Consider the following 19286-nt stretch of genomic DNA (forward strand, 5'->3'; position numbering starts at 1 on the left):
ACAGTACAAATATCTTGGTACATATTATAAGAAAAAATTCTATAAGTCATTCTCTATAATGTGCCACTGGTTTTATATGTATGAAATCCAAGACCACACAGTTTGCACGTTCCCATCATTAGGTGTAAAGCTTTTCTGTCACTGCTTATATCACAGGAGTAATGAGATATGTCCCTCTCCCCATCACATTTTTTTCTTGGGGGGGGGAGACTGGCTTTATTACCTGGTATTTCTTAAAACTTGTATCACATCAAGCATTTCTGAGTCCATATTTACAAAGCAACCTGAATTTCATTTCACTCTCAAATACACTCTCTTTGGGCTAAGGTGACAAAAGCAAATCTACGAGTGAAACACTGATGAAAGAAGGCAAACACACTCATTCACCCAGGATGGTTAAAGCCTTACCATTGCTCACCTAGGGCTTCGGAAACGAGGGTGAAACTGCATATCCTATGGCTTATACGAGTGTCACAGTTACCAGGCTTTTGCTTGTTCTGGATTAGATGAGTGTCTTTCTCAGCTAGTGCTTCTACCTACTGTGCCCTTTGATAACCAGGAATACCTCCTTGGGTCTCAGGAACAGCTACTGTCAACACAGGTAAACTGATTACAATTAAAGCTGCCCTTTTCATACACATAAAAAATAAAATAATTTAGAAAAAAAACGCAAAGCATCTCTAAATGTCTCTCCTCTTTGTCACCTTAGAATGTCATGTCAAAGTCTTTAGAAAGCAAAGTGACTTTACGATTGTATAATGCTTAGAATGCAAATTGTGTGCATTTTTGTATTTTCTGCAAAACTTTCCCCACGATCAAGGAGATTTTTCTTCTTGCACTCTGTACTCTCACTCTTACTTTTCTTTTTTAGTCAACAATAAAAATTTGGCATACAGATATGCAATGAAAACACAGCTCTACTGCCGTTACTTGCATAAGATCCTGCCTGGTTTTACATGCTAAGAACACTAACAGCAGATTCCGAAAGCAAAAGTCATGATCTGAACTGCTTGACACCTCAGAAAACTTGGAGAGTCAAGTAAGGCAATGAACTAAAGAAAGCATAGTTTCATTTGTAGCTTCTGATTTAAAAGAAATTAAAAGATAATAGAGAAATTAATAAATTTAATAAAGCTCCTATTTTTCAACAGATGTAAATAGGAAGTGATTCAAAAAAATGTCCAGAGAGCTACACTATTATAAAACTAGAATAAGAGTCACATCCCAGAATCCAGAAATAAGTATAAATGCTGTATATTTAAAGTGTCCGCCATTCACAGCTCTGATTCTACATTCTGTTTGCATTTCTGCCAAATACAAATATGTGGCTTTCAAAACAAAAAACATTAAGAATAAAGTCAAATAAATCCAAGGGGGCGGGAGGAGGCATTCACAGGTCTTGTATTTAGGTTACAAAAGAAAATAGCTGATATGCGGAGAGGTCAGGAGACTGTCTGTATTCATCCATTAGGTTTTGCCGAACATTTTGGCAGAGGCTTTTCTGGTAAGGTCACCAACAAGGCATTTAGTTGAGAGACATAGAAACACAACACAGAAACAATTCGACGTTGTTGTGTTCAAGATCTCCCACTTATACCAATAAAAGCAGAGTACTTCTTACTTAAGATATATTTTTGAACATCACTAAGATGACGATTAAGACCATTTCTTGTGCTTTTTTAAAAAACTAATTATAAGTTTATTATTGCTGACACCATCTAATAACTGTGTGATGTGGCTAAGTCTTTTAATTAGGCAATATATATATTCAGGTCCCTGGGACAGAAATTAAAGCACAATCACAGCAATAACCTACAGAAATGGACAACATGCCATAGAGATGTTTCAAAATTACAACAGGTCCACCAAATGCATGTCTAATTCAAAGCCAGCAGAGGTTACTGCACGCCTCGAAGGAGCCGCAGGTAAAAGAACTCTCAGGCTCAGCTTTCCCTGGGGCAGGTTCAGGATGGGGAACATGCTCCAACTGCTGATAAGGACCACCAGAAGCTTCACGTCTCACTAAATACAAAGTGCCTTTCTTAAATTTGCCTCCTCTGTACAGCGTTTATGTTTAAACACACAAAGAAATCCAACTACTAATCCCAACCCAAACCCCTCCTCGTTGCACTCTCAGTGCTTCCTCTAGAGAGCTCGTGGAAAAGAAAATGATCCCTCCCATGGCAAAAAGCGGTGACTTAAAACATTCCTGGGAGGCATCCAGATACTGTACTGATCCTACAGTATGTAGAACAAAATAGCTTATCATTCAGATTATGCTCTTGGACAAAGCTGGATAGCTTCAAGGACGAGGGAGTTACCCTAGATCCGCACCATAAACGTTATTATATATGAAACAGCTGCAAGATAAATTCTTTCATATTACACATAGGTACAGTTGTACTTTCAGCTGTCTCACTGTTGAAATACTGTAGGTCTTACGCGGATTTCTCTATTTGTAAAATACACTTACAATTCTTAGTTGTGTATGAATGAATAACCCCTTACAGCTGCAGTATATTGAAAAAAAAAAATATATATCCCGCAATATCACACCAGATCTGTGGCAAGAGCCAGGGTATTGAACTCCAGAAATTCTTCATATGAAACCTCCCTAAAAAATGAACTTGGTAAACAGGGAAAAAAAAAACCAAAACACTACTAAAGAAACTAAAAAAAGACTGTTAGTTAAATGAATAGTGCTATTAAGAGAACAAAGCAGCTTCACTGATTCCCAAGTATGCTGCTTGTGACCTTTTTTTGCACTCTTCACCTCTCTCCTATTTTTCCTTTTCTTTTTTGAATCATCTGAGAGAAATCTTCCAAAACCTCTTCAAGGAAATAGTCTACAGCCACAAGACTTTGTGCTAATGAAGCCCCAGAATTATGAAGCCAGAGGTCAAGATCACGTCTTCCACGACGTCTGGCCTGAATTTGAAATTAAAAGGGCTGCTTGACTTAGAGCAGAGGATGAGTAAAGCAGGGGGAAGGATAAACTCCAGTTGAAAAGTTTACTAGAAGCAGAAAACACTGAATATTCAGAAAAATCTGTAAACTAACCTAGTTACTGGTGCCTCAGCAGCCATATTAGTGATGACTGAAAAGCAGCCCATCATGTTATTTTGTTTTTTGACAACCCACATCAAAACGCACCTACCCAATATCAAACTAAGCCAAATAAAGGAAAGAGGAGAACGACAGAGTGACATAGGCGCTGTTTCTGTTCCAGTTGCTGACTGACAAGACTGCCATCCCTTAACATGGTTTTATTTAGTTATTACAACCATCTCTCTGTAAATGACACTTAGGATTATTTAAGATTATGTTGTAATCCTTTTAATCCTCAGTGCTTTAAATTTCAGGCTAAACACCAAAGAGCAAACTAGCACTTAGCAGAAATATTTAAAGCATGTGATTTGAACATAAATCTTCTTTTATTCACCACTCCTCTGATGAAGACCTAGTGTATCGCGTCATTCAGCCAGCAAGAACAAACAGCACGGTATCTCACTGAAAACTGCTACGTTTCCCCACATCATGTGAAGCTGTTTCTAACCAGTTCTTTTCCTTGGGTCTAGGTATAACATTGATAAAATAAATGAAGAAAAATCAGAAGGTTATATTTTATAAGATGTGCATATTTTCAGTTACCATTAAGGAAAACTTGAAAAAATCTCCGTGTAATATGTTCATCAAGAACAGAAATAGACTGCATGCACAAATTGGATAGTGTGAGAGACGGATCAGACTTATCCTGTTAAACAGGGAGTAGCTCAATTAAAATGAGTGGAGTAACACTGCTGCAAACCTCATGATCAAGACCAGAAACCCAAATCTTCCTGCCTGAATATCATTTACTTGCAGTTTCCACTTTTTTTTTTTCCCCTTCATCGATCATGTTTCCAATTAGTTTTCTTTATGATACTCCTATACTTCATCTTCTTGTTACCATCCATTAACAGTCACAAGCTTAGATTTTAAATTCAAGATTTCCTTCTTTTTCTTTAAACCAAAATCTCAATAGTCATTTTCTATTTCTAATCTATAATTCATGAACTCAAATTGAGCACCCAGGCTAAATCAAACTCAAAATTCTGCATCTACTCCTAGTACAACACATTAGCAGAAAGCAACCATTGCTCTGTTTGAATCAGAAAATAATGTTTTATTATTCAGAAAGTAATGAAACAAAACCCCACCAACTATGCCTTGTTGCCACACTTTGAAGATATAATCACACTTCGTTCTGATCATTTCGGAGTTAGGCAGCTAATGTATTTAATCAAATGGCTATGTGATGCATCTATATTTAGGTCGCAAAAAAAAAAATTAAAAAAAAAATCACCCATGTTCTTTTAATTTCGACAAATCTATGAATAAGTAGACGTATATTATCAATCTTATTCCCACCCACTAGGGATAAGTAGATCATCAGAAGTGTTTCCTGAAATATTCAGTATCCAGGTACAAACTGACCTCTCCGCTTTCGAACTTGCCTTGGATTCCCTCCAAACTATCTCATAAATCTTCTCTCCCTCTCTCTAGTCCCCTTCCCACTCTATCTGCTCATGTAGCACCAGTCTCGTTCAGTCCTTTCCTTTCCCAAAATGTCACCACTACTGATGCCAAAGCCTTCTCCTCTTTCGCTCTTACCATCTGGCATAATCTTCTTGTAGCTCTCTGTCTAAACAATGCTCCATCCCTTTTCAAAATGTGTCTTAACATATGTCCTTCCTCCCATGCATTTACTTCTTAATGTCTCTCCCACTCACTTATTGGCTTGATGAAGACACGTTTTAATGGGTTCAAACAGTAGTGCATGAGTTTCCTTTCTCACATTATTCTGATTCAGTGGAGTTACACCTCACACTAACAGAAGTGAGAAGAAAACGCATTGCAAAGTCTTCGTACAACCAGTTTGGTGCATCAATAACAGAGCTTCATTTGTCTTTACATTGGAAATGTATTAGCTACCATGAATCACCACTCCGATATGCATTTCCAAATAGAAATTTTGCTACTGCAAAATGAGAAATAAACCCTAGAAGCTCAGAAGACTTGTCAGTGGGCTCAGGGGGTTGCAGGAGTGAAGGCTAAGGTTATACTTAATCACGTTCCAAGTGAAAAAGCTGAAGATTGACAGCAAAACCAAAATATTTATTCTAAAAATACCTAGGAAATGACAAAGCTCCAAGTGTTGTCTCAAGACAACCTGAAGGATGTGGGGGGTATAGAAGCCTAAGTCTCACTGCCTTGAAGAAGAGGAATATTGCTAAATATTGCATGTGCTTCAGAAAGACGTCTACAAAAATAAACCTTGACAAAGTCTCTGTAACACCCAGTTGACCCAAAGAGGGTTCTTTTCAAGAAGCCATGTACAGCCCCTTAGGGGGTTTTGTGTGTGGCGGTCTTGTTCTTAAACCCCAGACCCAGGCACCATTGGTTCCTCCAGCGTGTTTCACTCGGTGAGGATGCCAAAGGACTATCTGGTAACCAGCAGTATCTTGACCCTGACATGTTCCCTTCTGCGTCTCTTTTTCCTTTATTGTTTGTATTGTTAAAATTCTTAATGTTAGAACTCTGGGAAACAACTCCGTTCATAGAGAATAATATTTTGATGTGGCTTGATGCAACTTTTAGTGAAATAAAATAAACCCTTTCTACTGATATTCATGGGAGCTGGACAATGTCCCAAACCTGAAGATGTTGCAATAAGCTATTTTAGCCCCTAGATCCTGGAATGTTAACCTCGCAGTAACGCTTCTCTCATCCTTTCATCTTCTTGGGCCTTGATCCTCCCTTTCAATTCAATGGGATTTAGATGAAGTAATTAAATAATATTATTTTCCATCAATGAAGAATAGTCCTATGAGAAATGCATGTCCTTCTATGCTGGCCCTGACAGAGGCAGGCTTTTAAAATCTTCCCCTCCCCTTCCAGAAGTGAACCTGGGTCATCACCGTCTGAGGACCCTGAGCAGCAATAAAAATAAACAGAGTAACCGCACTGTGTTGGAGCAATGCTTGTATAAGCAGTTTGAAGAAGTTGTGTTTATGGAAGTCCTTTAGGTCAAGATTCTAGGCCTGAACCCAAAGCAATTACCTACTAAGTTTTAAAAACAAATGGAATATAGAGCATTAATCAATAAATCAACAGGTTCTCAAGTGTTTAGGAGACTCAGTCATCAGAAATCCTTCTCTTAGAAAAATAGTAAACCGACGCTTGATAAAATGTTACACTCCTGTATTGGTAAGAAAAATGCTGTATTAAATCAGTCTCTAGTTATTAAAACCAAGGAAATAATAAAACCTACCTCTGAACTTAACAGAGTTTATACTCAATTGAGCAGTGAAATGCATGCGTTACCTCTTACCTGAAAGACATTCTTCCTGCTGGATTTCTCCGAGGTCCACTCAATGTGAGCACCGCACAAATCCACACACTCAGGTTTATAACCCGGTTTCTGGAGAGAACAAAAAAAAAATAAATAATCAACCGTGAATATGGACTGACTTTTCACAAATGGGGACAGTTATCAGAAAAAACAAGAATAGATCAGGTTCAAGTGACAGATTATTGTAGCACAGCTGCTGGTATTACTGAAAAGAGTTCATTATTCCCTGGTATTATTAAAGAACCACTTAACTCAGAAATAAGGTTCTTATACTAGATACATAATTTTAAAAATAATTAGATGGTTTGAAAACCAGTCCAATAGAACATACAATAGATCAAAACACAAATACATACACATTCACCAGGTATTTTAAATGCTTACTTTACAAAACCTCTTGAAAAGCCTTTGAGTTTAAAAGGTGAAGTTTTGTGGGTTTTCCAATTGCAAATTTAAACTGATGCAGTTGGAAAGGACAAAAATTAGACGAGAACATACACCGTATCTGTAAGACAAGCTATCTCCTTTCTCCAAAGAAATTATCATTTCTAGCTCCTAAAAAAAAAAAAAAAAAGGCTTTGAGGGCATGTGTGACACCCAGAAAGAGTTCAACATGAGGGTAGCTCCACACACTTCGCTCCTTCGCAGAGTCAGTCCACGCATCCTGGAGTGACACAGCTCTGCCTCCCCAGCTCCTCCGTATGGATGCAAATAATTCAAAGAGCAGATTTGTTTGCCTGTATCGTTTACGGTGCCGGGAGTTGGTGTAAAGCACAATAATCCTCATTTACCATCTAAGCTACTTCTCCAGGGACTCTGCCTGTGCAGTAGTTCTGGCAAAGCCCATGTAGTTTAGAGTAGCCTTTGTAGATCAGGTTACTGCACATCCCAGACAACAAGAAAAACACTACTGTTAACAGTATAAAGCACTAATAAGTCCCTTTTGGGTGAGATATGGAGTAATATCCACATAACATAATTAAGTAGCTTGATGCATCTATTTTACTCTATTGTTCTTAAACCATTTCAGCTTAAAAAATGGCATCGGTGATAAAGAAAACAGACTTAACAGAAGAAGTTACAGTGGCCAGTCCAGCATCAACCACATAATCTGCTTTCCAAAGGTTGCTCCCTGAATTTCTCTAATGTTGTTATTAAAGGCTAAAAAATCCCGTGTGTTCTCCAGGGTGCTTTTGAAACGGGTAGAAAAGGACCTATTTAGGTTAAAAGAAGCAGAGTAAGAAATCCTGGTCAAGTAATTTGCAGCCAGAGTCTCCGGCATTTTTCAGTACTGGAGTTGTAATTATCTTCTCCATTTGCCAAACCATAAAACCACCATGGTTCAGCTCCTCTAAAACTGACAGTCCTGTGCGTCTTTGTTCCTTTTTAATATTTTTTTTCTATTATTTTTTTAAATAGAAAAAGTATGTTATCCAAAACAGAAGGATGTTCTGGTGGTTGAACCACTGGAAGAGCAGGGTTTGGATTTTTTTCCCCCGACTCTGCCTCAAACTTCCTGCCTGGCCTCTGACAAGAACTTAACCTTTCTGAAGTTTTAATAACAGATCAAAACTGCAGTAATGACAGTTGACTTTACAAAGAGGTTGTGAAATTTAATCTGTTAATATTTGCATGGTAAGAGTGACAAAGTTTAAAAACAAAGAGAAAAACGTCAACCTATTAATACAAAAATGAATTTTCCGTATTCCAGTGCTATAGTTTTATAAATAGGGCTATGGTGGATCCTTTGGCTAGATCACTCTCCTTGGCCAGGAGATACCCCAGGGAAGTTTCCTCCCCAAGACTCTACGCCATGACCGGGTCTGTAACCCATCACGAACACACAACACAGCTTTGTCAAAGTGGGTCACCTTGCTTTCTTTGAAAAAATCGCCCAAAAGGACAGCTTGAGTCTGAACATACTTTAACAAAGAAGGGCAGCTTTCTTCCACCAGCAGAAAGAGTCAGGAAATTTTGGAAACACATAATGAGATGAAAAGAAGAGATTAAAATGTAGACAAAGAAATGGGGAATTGTTTCTCGATAGCGAAGGCTACTGCCTTACAGACTATTTTCCTCGGGAGAACTGCCGTGACATTTCACAGTGAAGCAAGAAAAAACAATGAAAAGCCCAGGGAAGTTTTGCAGGAAGATGGAATAGTGAACTCTACAGGTTTTTACCTTCTCTAATTTCTATGATTGTACAAAAAAAGTATGCAGCAGTTGGACTCCTCTGTGCACTCAGTGCAGGCAGTTTAATTTTGTTGTTGTAGTAATCTGGAGTTTGTTTATAGCTTTGATTTTGTAATAAGCAGAAGAAAATTATAAGTATGTGCATCTCCCTTTCCAGAAAGGATGAAATGCAAGCTCATGGTGTTGGAATGACGAACGCCCTTCTGCTGTGTACAATAATCAACTGGAAAACTTCTTTTGGAGAATTTAGCAATTCTGCCCACAACGGGATATAAGGTATCTATGAACACCACATAGGAGAGTCACGAGTATGGCATAGCATATGAAGCTTCTGATGAAAACTACATGCAAAACCACCCAGATCCATGGAGGTTGAAACTGTCCATCATACACATCAGCCCTTCTTCTGCACAAGGGGAAGCCCTGCTTAAATCCATAGGGATGGCAGGAAAGTTGCCTAGAAACTCATTTTCTGGCCTAAAAATTGCCCTGTTACATCGTGGTTTTTTTTCTAGTTTCTGCATTACCCAGAGACAGAGCAAGAGAGGAAGTTGAGGTTACTGGGGAAGCCAGAGCCCTCCGCGTCCTTGCTTTGTGTTCTGCAGTCAGAGCAATTATGTTATATCAGTGTTGTTGGAGGGGGTTATGCCGTAAATTGATACAAGTGTCTGCTACAATGAAATCTTCCTAAACATGAATATGGATTTCAGCAGCGTTTTCACTCACTAAATTACTTTGCAGATGGGCTAATAACCTGAGGTTAAAATAACCTCTGTTGAATAAACTATCTCAGGGAATAAACAGACTACTTTTTCTTGGTCAGAAAGACCAACTGATAATTTAACGCTGGTAAGAAAGAATGGAGCTGTGATCCTTTGAGATCACAATGTCCTTAATTTAAAATGAAAAGCAAGTTATAATTCATATCAAGGCTAAAAAAAAATAAAAAAAAAGTGTATCAAAAGCATGACCACAAATGATCAAGTCAGCAGCAAAAGATAATGATTTAACTGCATGGCATGCAAACTTAGATTTTCTGTAATCTTTGTAAACAAGTTCGTTTTCTGAATCTCTCCTCTGTGTGCTTTAATTGTCGTGTTCCAACTATTACTACTAATAATACCAGATATTTTCACTACCTTCAGCAGAAAGCTATGGATCCCAGCCTTCTCCATGCAAATCAATAGGAAAGTTGTTATACTGAGTCCTACATCTACGATCGTACAAAGGAACAATAAAAACACCTTTTAGCTATTACTAGTTCTTTGCATTAGAATACTGTTAAAGATTTTGGTAAATATAATTTTAAATCACTTCTAAATGTTATCCTATCATCAGAAAAACAGGCATGACTAAAACGTCCTTTCATTTACCTCTCTCCTGTTGTCTTTATTGTGAAATATTATTCCTTTTATAAAGATGCTGTCTTACTCTAAATTTTCACTTCATGTACTGTATTTAATAGTCAATAATTAATGAATTAATATGTTTATAATACAAAGGAACATTAATCTTTTTGTTAAGTCACATCAATTTCCTGTTAACGATAAAAATGCTTTGTTATGAGTCATACTGTCGTGAATGAACATTGCCTCTATTACATTATTTAATTAATGGTTCGGCTCCCCTTTGTCCAAAGTAAACTGCAGCCAGGAAAAAAAAAATAAAATCAGTAAACAAATGATTTCTAATGCAGCCTTTTTGTATTATTTCCTTTCCACTATCAAAATTATATTTGGTTAAATGGTTTACAAAGGAAATCAGCATTGCTTTTGCGTTATCAGATGAGAGCGACATGCCTGTTTAGCTTTTTTTGATGTGTGAAACTTGGGTTCAGGAAATTAGGTTATAAGATTTTGAATACTGACAGCTTTTGTTGTTTTCAAGCTTTAACCAATTTGCTTATTTACCATCGCATATAAGTTATGTGCAAGAGACTGAAAAATGTAACTTTAACAGCTTTTTCTAACCTACTGAATGTTGAGTTCATAGCCTCAGTGTTCAGATCTAGCATGGAATAAAAACAAACAAACAAAGAAGAACAAACAAAAAAACCCAACAGCAAAACACTTTTGTTTTTTTCCTTATAATGAGCAAAATATGGGATCAATATATCTGTGTTCTTCCTAATACAGGAGGCAGCAGATGTTATCTCACCAAGCACTGAGGATGAAGTAAAACTTCAGGGAAAGGGACTGACTTCTCAGAAGAGCCTTTCTCATAAAACACCTTAATTTTTTTGAGTTAAACAGATTGAGATCTGGGCCAGAGTCATATTCTGCAGGCAAGTCTACTTTAGCATCTAAATCCTTAAACAGCCAATGGGAATTTTAACCATGTAAAGGAGTCTCAGAGCAAAATCAAGTCTCCTGTGTGTTGAATTTCTGCTGGTCCATTTATCTTCTGGGATTTGGGCGAGTGTTTGCAAATAGAGAGGAGAAAAGGTAGCAGGTAGACGTGTAAGACAGCTAGTAAATAATAAGATTAGTTTAAAGTTCACCTAAGACTTTTTTTTTTTTTTAATAACATCTAGTTCAACTTTAGGGAAAACAGATGGTTCTGAAAAAATATTAATTCAAGCTATACTGTTTTCCTGGCTTCGGAAAAGTAGTATTTTCCTGCTGTACTGGCACAAACACAAGCAGAGAGTACCAGATTTCATCCTTTCCTTGCTTTTATTGTTTCATCTACTCTTATTTTCCTGTGATCCTCATCTTCTTTCCAAAAAAAGCAAGGCATGAAAAGGTGTTCTTTAAAGCTGATTTAATGTCAGGTGGCATGAATAGATCAAGATATATAGAAGAAAATGTTTGTATTACCTGCCATGGAAAAAAAATAGCTTATTGTTTGTGACTCCTGCCAAAGAGAGCACCTTTGTGGCCACCCATCACACCAATGAGATTTGGCAGGTTTGATCAGGCCTTGAGAGCCTTTCACAACGGGGCTTTGTCAAACCTGTCCCTTCGCTGCCCACAGTGTCACACATTTACTGAATTCCCCCTTTTGTTGCCCACATTCAGGTTCGTAGGCTCAAACTCGGCAGTAACTAGCACTCAAGGGGTACGCGCCGTTATTGCTTGCTCAACATAGCTGTCACATCTCTGAAGACTAAGATCGGTGGTCTTTCCTTGGGGCACAATAAAAAGGTACTGCAAATTTCACTTTGTAGTAACTACAGGCTACAGAAATTGCATTAGCTGCATTAGATGGAGTCATAGAAATATTCAGGAAGGTTAGCGGGATATGGTAGATGTCACATTTATACTATGATAAAAAATCACTTTGCTAACTTGTAATGTTTTCTGCTTTGGTAACACCCTATATTAAGGTGCCATTTATACATAATTTATTATTATTTATTAATGTATAAGGCACTTTATAGCACGGTAGATAACAACTTAAATTCATGTATTAAAGATGCACATACATGGTTTAATACAATTTACGTCTCACAATATCCTTTGCAACAGATTCTCATCGCATCATCTGTTAAGCATTTATTACTAATGCATTTTATAACATACTTTATAATACATTATTTGAGGAAGTAGCTGCATTTAGTGATCATTTTCATAAATAAGAATAAAGCATTTATAAATGGCACCTTAATTTAAAGTGTTACCTTCACATTACTGGGTAGTCACTCACCATTTGTCTCACTTTGCAATTATTCTCAAAATGCACCTCTTAATAAAGGACATGCTAAGTCCTATTTCTTCTCATGCACTCCATCTGATTAAAAGTTTATCAAGGCATTTTCCTTCAGCTGCTCTCAGACCTTTGAAGGTTGCCAGCTCAGTCTGAATCTGTCTTATGTAAACACCAAACTTTTTATGCTGAAATAACGGTTGCAAGGAAGCCGAAGATATTGGATGGTTGATTGCCTACCAGGTTTGCCAGCGCCGGCTGCTTGGATTCTTTGTAGAATTCCATTTTCCGAGCTGTGAGAACAATCCAGGATGTGGACCAGTTTTTCCTTAAAAACGAAATAAAATTTTTAAAAGCAAAAATTAGCAAGGTAAGCAAGCAGGAGGTAAAAGACGCTCCATTTGTAGAATTGTTTTTTAATTATTTCATTGTGGAAACAAAAGTGGCCTAAAGTCAGTACCAGCAATGCACTTACACAAATATTGATGGAGTTGCACCATCCTATTTACAACCGAATGCGGCCCAACAAGGCTTGAAGGCCTTCTTTCTCCTCATTCATGTTTTCAAGCCTATCTATGTTCCTTTTCCACCAAGGTGCCTTAACCACAGGAAAACAGTGGGATTATTCACACATGCTTAAAGTTCACATATGCTTAGAGGACTCCAGTAGCTGGTGCCCTTCTGGTAACTAATATTTAGAATAGAACTGAGAAGGAAAAATGTGATTTTGATCTGACTATACAATGCTCAGAAAAGAGTCTGTTTCTAAAGGTCCCAAATACTTCCTCCTTTCCCTAAATTAAAAATTTACAAGAGGGCAAGGAAGATAAGAACGATATCTGAGAGAGGTTTAAGGAACCATTAAACATCAGGAGTTCACGGTACAGCCCTAGAGAGCTGGCAAACTGCTGGGGCCAGGGAGAAGCCAAAATACAAAATATGAGAAACAGTGTCCTCTGATGCAGAAGAGCATAATATTCAACTCAGAAGAAAACGCTTACATATATTACATATAATGTGATGTTTCAAACCACCACATGATCCTGAACAAGTAGATCTGGTCTGATAGAAAACTGTTTTTAGATTAAAGTTTCAAGTTTGAGGCTCGTATTTGAGGGTCATAACACCTGATATTTACAAAAATACCCATAAAGCCACTATTTTAGAATAAATTTGAAAAGGTGTATGATAAAAAGGTTGTTTTGCGTGTATGTTGCAGTGAGTTAAAAAATTGGGAGTTGCCTGTAAGGACACCGAAGGTCCAGGGAGGAACTGTTAAAAACCTCTTTTTCCTCTGTCTTCTCTCTTCCCTAGTCCCTTTGAGTTTTCTCTGTTTAGGTGTTCCTAAGTAACTCAAACACACCCAGTTTTTATTCTAGCAAAACCTGGCTTTGTTGAGCTTAAAAGCCTGTCTGTCTTCTTCACGATGATCACTTCCAGATCCATCTCAAAGACCTGCTGCACTCAATATCCCATCAAACTGCACATCAGGCATAGCAACAGACAGTTTTTCTATTAATGACTTTCCTATTCAGTACGTTTCAGTCATCATCTTAAGGAGCATAACCAATATTACAGATTAAGCCCTAACACCACTGCCATTATCAGGGGAACTTGCACTCGCTTCGGTGTGGGCAGGGTTCCACCTAGCACCATCTAAAAATAATCCCTAACACATGGCCAAAAAAAGAGGCAACAGTGAAAGAAAGTCTCTGTAGAGGAGGTGAATACATTTGAAGAAAACAGCTCTGCATTTTTTATGCCATGTTAATGAGGAAACAATAAAGAGAGACACCGAGAAAGAGACAGAAACAGTAGGGTGTTAGGAAAGTACCTGACCATCACTGGTAAATATTTTCCCACAAAAAGACAGTGTTTGTAATTCACTTTAAAATTCTTACCTAAATCTATGGCCACTATAAAGCCATATCCTTAGCTAATGCGAACTGTTGTCATAACTGTGGATTGTGCATATCGGCATTAAAACCAGTTCAACCTCAGCTGGTTGTTTTTTAAAGTATCTTTAGGAAACAAGTGCTGTAGCTGAGAATCACCATCAAGTTAGTGAATCCAAGTTGTCTATTGGCAAGTACAACTTCATTTCTTTTTAATTTTCTTTTTGGTTTGTTTTTTGGGGTTTTTTTTTGTTTTTTTTTTCCTACTCATAAAAGGTCTTGTAAGCGCACAGGGGAGTAAGTGGCCAAGTATACTGTGCGCCAGTTTAAAGAGATTTTCTTATGAGTTGGATATCCTGGATAAATCTGGATTACCAAAGGATTAAAACCCTTGGGACACAGTTTAGATTCAGTACCCAGCTTACACCAAATGCTTGACATTAGTCATGGAGAGGAACATTTCTGTGTCATGGCCACTTCTACCAGCCAGAGCTCTGCTTGCTCCAGCTATTTGTGGGGCAGGTTTTTCTACCTGAGAAATACAAACCAGCAATTGTATTTTGAGGTCCCAGGCTTGTGTGCAATCTTCTTAAAAGATTCAAATTTCTGATCAAACTAACTGGGAATTTTGCCAAGATTTGAAAATATTTCATTTCAACCTGGACCTCATTTAATACAAACAAAAAAAAAAAAGCAGTTCTATTTATGGTTTTGAAATGTCAACAATAAAGAAATTAAAAGTCTATGATAAGTATTTCTTAAATTTGATCGGGCGAGATGTTTTACCTAAGCTTCATTCTGAATTTTAAGGAGAGAATGCTTTAGTTCCATCAGGAATAAGAAAATTTAGTGGGTTTGCAAGAGACTATAGGAATTATTGAAGCAATGAGAATGCAACTGAATTTCAACATATTATCTGCAAGAGTATTTTCTTTCCCCTAAGTTTAAATTCCTCAGTTCTTTTATTCTACAGTTATTTAATTTAAAAAGTGACATTTTAAAATAAAAAAATTAATTACTTTTATGACCTAAAGATAAGAGGTACATAAACTAGACAACCTTTTTATCAGATTTTCCATAAAGTTATCTGTCAGTTTTAAAAAAAAAAAAAAAAAAAAGAATGCTTGAAAGTGTGTTAGTCTCTGTACAGTTGGGCACACATTGTATTTCCTAGGAAAACCGAAGGTTTTCAAGCTCTTTAGAAAAGTCAGTTCACAATATTCTAGTTTTTGCTGTGTGGCACCAATTATTCAAGAAATCACTTCCAGCAGATGACAGTCAGGTAAGTGAAAGGAGTCAGACAAGGTGTACACAGAGTAGATGAATCCCCACTGCCCATCCTCTCTCTGTGTAAAGAGCCATAAATATCAGCATGCAGAGAAGACTCAGCTGGGATTAACAAGGATATTGTGTGAATTCGTCTATAGCCACAAGGTTAAAGCCATGGTTGAAATCTGCTGCCGGAGAGCCCCTGCGAGGTGCGACCGCAGTCGTGGGGACTGCAAGAGGAGCATATGCCTTTGCATTCTATCAAACGAACACCTGATGGCAGCACGTTATAGCTTCAGTGGTGCTGACAATCTCTGAGGCTATTTAAAAATAGGAGATGGTTCAGGGCTATTTAAAAATACAAGTGGCCGAGCTACGCCGTGCCCACGCCGAGCCAGCGCGCAACGCCACGCCACGCCACAGAGATGCTTTGTGCTGTGGGCACCCGATGCGCTGGGAAGGTAAAACTCCCTCCTCCTCCAGGCTTGTTCGCAAGTGATGCCCAGCTGATGCGCGCTCTGCTGAAGCTTCTGCCAGCGCCCAAAGCGGGGAATAAAGCATTACTGGTTTCAATGCCTTTTCCCAAAATACCAGTCCCTGATAGTACCCAGTCACAGCAGGCTTGGCCAAGCGTTGCCAATGTTGCTGCTGGTCTCTTCTCACAGGTAATTAATGACAGAACAAGAGGGAATGGCTTCAAGCTCCAACAGGGTAGATTTAGACTGAACATTAGGAAAGAATTTTTCACAGAAAGAGTGGTCGGGCACTGGAATAGGCTGCCCGGGGAGGTGGTTGAGTCACCATCCCTGGATGTGTTTAAGAGACGTTTACATGTGGTGTTGGGGGATATGGTGTAGGGGAGAACTTTGTAGAGTAGGGCAGATGGTTGGACTCGATGATCCCAAGGGTCTCTTCCAACCTAGACAATTCTATGATTCTATGTTCTTGCTTCAAGTGAAAGGCTGGACTAGGTGACCTCCAGACTCTCTTTTCAATGAGTGTTTCTAGGACCCTGATGGTTTAGCACTATATAGGTATGAAAACTTATGACTTGGCTCTTTTCTCCAGGCAGAAAATGTAATATTTCACATTATTCTCTCATTCTCGTTGGTAGCATACAGTGCTGGTCATGTCACTGTTACACCTTTACAGGCATCTAAACACAGCAAGTCATAGCAAATCCTTCTGCAGAAGGCAGCATTAATATTCACATTATTTTCAACACAAACAGTGCTAAGCGAGTAAGTGCTGACCACTTTTGACAATCTTGCCTTGGCATCTCTGTGGCATCACCAGATGATGGGTTCCTACATCCCATCCTTGACCTCTCACACTTGACACCTGAAATTTGCCCACTGGAAAATATATTATTGGTTTGCCTGGCCCCTTAAGTTTGTCTTTAATATGTTTATTACATATATATAATCCAGAGGCTAACACTGACATGTGCTCATTGCAATGAGCCCTGGAGCCGCTCTCACTTGGTTTCTGGGACTGTAATCGTGCATTGGCTCCAATTCCGAAACAATGGCCATTTGGCTATAAGCAGCAATAATAGTTAGATATACCTAAACATGCATCAACTCTGAATTTTGCAACTGGTAAGTTCCATAACGTTCATATATAATACCTTAATTTCTTGCCACCATCTGCTATTTTAGCTTTTAGAAGATATCCTTCTTTCTCCACTACCTAAAAGAAAAAGAAAAAAAAAAAAAAAGGTAAACATCATAACTACATCATTTATTCAGACAGATGAATCCACTTAGTACACACATAAGAGTCTGCACGTAGGTAGTCCAGTGTGGGGACATTTTATCACTAGTTCTCAGTTTAGTCACCTTTTTTTTTATACAGTCAGTTCTTTTGAAAATTTACAAACAATGTCAATTTACAAACAAAGTCAATTAGTACACAGAATTAACCTTAAAATACCCCAATAATATTCTATTCATTGATTCAGAAGGAATTTATTCTAATGCAAACACAGTTTCTAGCTATAAGTAAAAAGATGGGTTGAAAATACGTTACAAGTATATTTCATCAAGGTGTCATTTCATATACTGAGTTTCATTAATAGCTATGAGGAACACACCATACTTCCGCAGAAGCCTCTTGCTGCTTATATTCTAAAAAGAGTTGCGTTTAGGGGTAACCAATGTCAGAACAACATCAAATATCTGTACAACAGAAAAAGTTACATTGCCGTCGTAGGTGCCACATTTTGCTTTGAGTCAGCACTAAATCAAGGCTCATGCAAGATGCTAAAAGGCACCATGCTTTTAAGTGGTGCTGTCTTTCAGATGAACTCTGGTATCGAGGCGCTCACCCCTCACAGCCCTTTAAAGGTCACACTTCATTGGAGTGTGTGCATCCACGTCCAGGGAGAACTTGTCTTCGAGTTTCCAGCTGAACTAAATGATCTCATAGTACGGTGCAGAAAACCAAATTGAGCGGTTCTGTCAGTTCTCGACATACAATCTGAAACTAAAGTTATAAACAAGGGAAAGCACAGCTGTGTTGCGCATTTTCCAAAGTACTAAAAAGGCAAAGCCCTCAGCAGTTACCTATACAAACCAGTACGTGATGTTCACAACCTGATATCACCTTGGGAGACCCCTTACTCTGCTACTGCTATTACTGAAACCTGGTCCCTTTTCTGTGGTGCCAGGACAGGCTAAGGGCTCTGCTGGCTCCAACCCTGCTTGCAGGGTACCAAGGTTGCACTTGAGTTTGAGGATATCAGAAGCGAGCTCTAGGCTTGATCGTTTGTTCTCATTTCTCCCTCTTGATTTGTGCTTCTCTACATCTCTGAACATTTTTTCCTTAAGCCAGAGCCCCTTGCAGACACTTGGTTCTCTATGATCCGCTGAAACATCCCTTGTATAGCTGTGATATACAATTTGGGATAGGGCTGGTTTTGGCTATGTAAATTTATATTTAAAAATTAAAACCCAAAGAAAATAAGAAGACTGGTCTTCAGCCAAACCCATTGACCTGCCTCCTTGTCAGATCTTATTAACTACCTATGTTCCAACTGTGTCACTAATGGGAAAAGAAGCAAAATTGTGATTCAGAGTGGGTTTGTTTTCCCTTTCAAACCACTGAGTCTGTACTTGACCAGGATATTGTAACTCCACCAGACATTTATAGCAAATCATGTCACAAGGTGATTTTGTAACAATTTCAATAGAATTTTGCTCTCTGCAAAGCAATTAAATAGCAATAAAACATCTTTTAACATGCAACACAAGGATTTTTAAATCAAACATATCTGTTATTTTGATTATGTAAAATATCATGTTATTAACAGTGTAATATATATAACTATCTCTTTAGTTTTTGTCTGTTGAGTGTATACAACATAATGAAATATATGCTGTGTATATATCTGTTTGCACCTATGAAAAGGTCTGTGGACAATGATTTAGGTGACATTCTCAAATGGGTACATGAAGATTAGTGTGTGCATTTTCTATAATTTGTACTTATCTCATGCAAATTCCTGTCATGCATATCATTGCCATAAAAAACCCAGAGAGAACGTATGTAGGGATTATTGTGCAGAGTCATGTCACTATTTATCTAGTGACGGATGGGTGAATTATTAGAGCTAAAATAAGACTTAATCCCCATCTCCACCTACTTTTTTTTTTTTTTCTTAAATCAAACTTCCTTTACATCTTTCGATATTTTTCTTCCCCTTCTAACCCTTCATTTTTGTAGCATAAAACTTCTGGTGCTTGGCCAGGGCCAGAGATGCCAAATAACATATGAGAAAGGTTATTCTTTTTAATATTTCTATCCATCTGGAAACAGAAACTGGGAGGAGCATTGGCTAACTATTCAAGCTGTTGATTGCTTCTCTGAATCAGACCCAAAATCTC

The 19286-nt window shown here is 38.0% G+C and overlaps 1 protein-coding gene across 2 annotated transcripts in view; it reads right to left on the reverse strand.

Annotated features, from left to right (window-relative positions):
* The window catches only part of ARHGAP15 (Rho GTPase activating protein 15), a 335169-nt gene that overhangs the window by 266708 nt on the left and 49175 nt on the right, over nt 1-19286 (reverse strand). Inside the window, exons 3-6 of one of the 2 annotated variants that reach the window (XM_009891702.1) lie at nt 17675-17691; nt 17030-17091; nt 12476-12563; nt 6374-6463 (exon numbers count right to left, since the gene is read on the reverse strand). In XM_009891702.1, the coding sequence (XP_009890004.1) occupies nt 6374-6463; nt 12476-12563; nt 17030-17091; nt 17675-17691 (257 nt within the window). The remainder of the gene's footprint in view (nt 1-6373; nt 6464-12475; nt 12564-17029; nt 17092-17674; nt 17692-19286) is intronic. The other variant, XM_009891701.1, reaches the window with a different exon arrangement.

This window comes from Charadrius vociferus, unplaced genomic scaffold, assembly GCF_000708025.1.
Source record: "Charadrius vociferus isolate BGI_N301 unplaced genomic scaffold, ASM70802v2 scaffold109, whole genome shotgun sequence".
NCBI lineage: Eukaryota > Metazoa > Chordata > Aves > Charadriiformes > Charadriidae > Charadrius > Charadrius vociferus.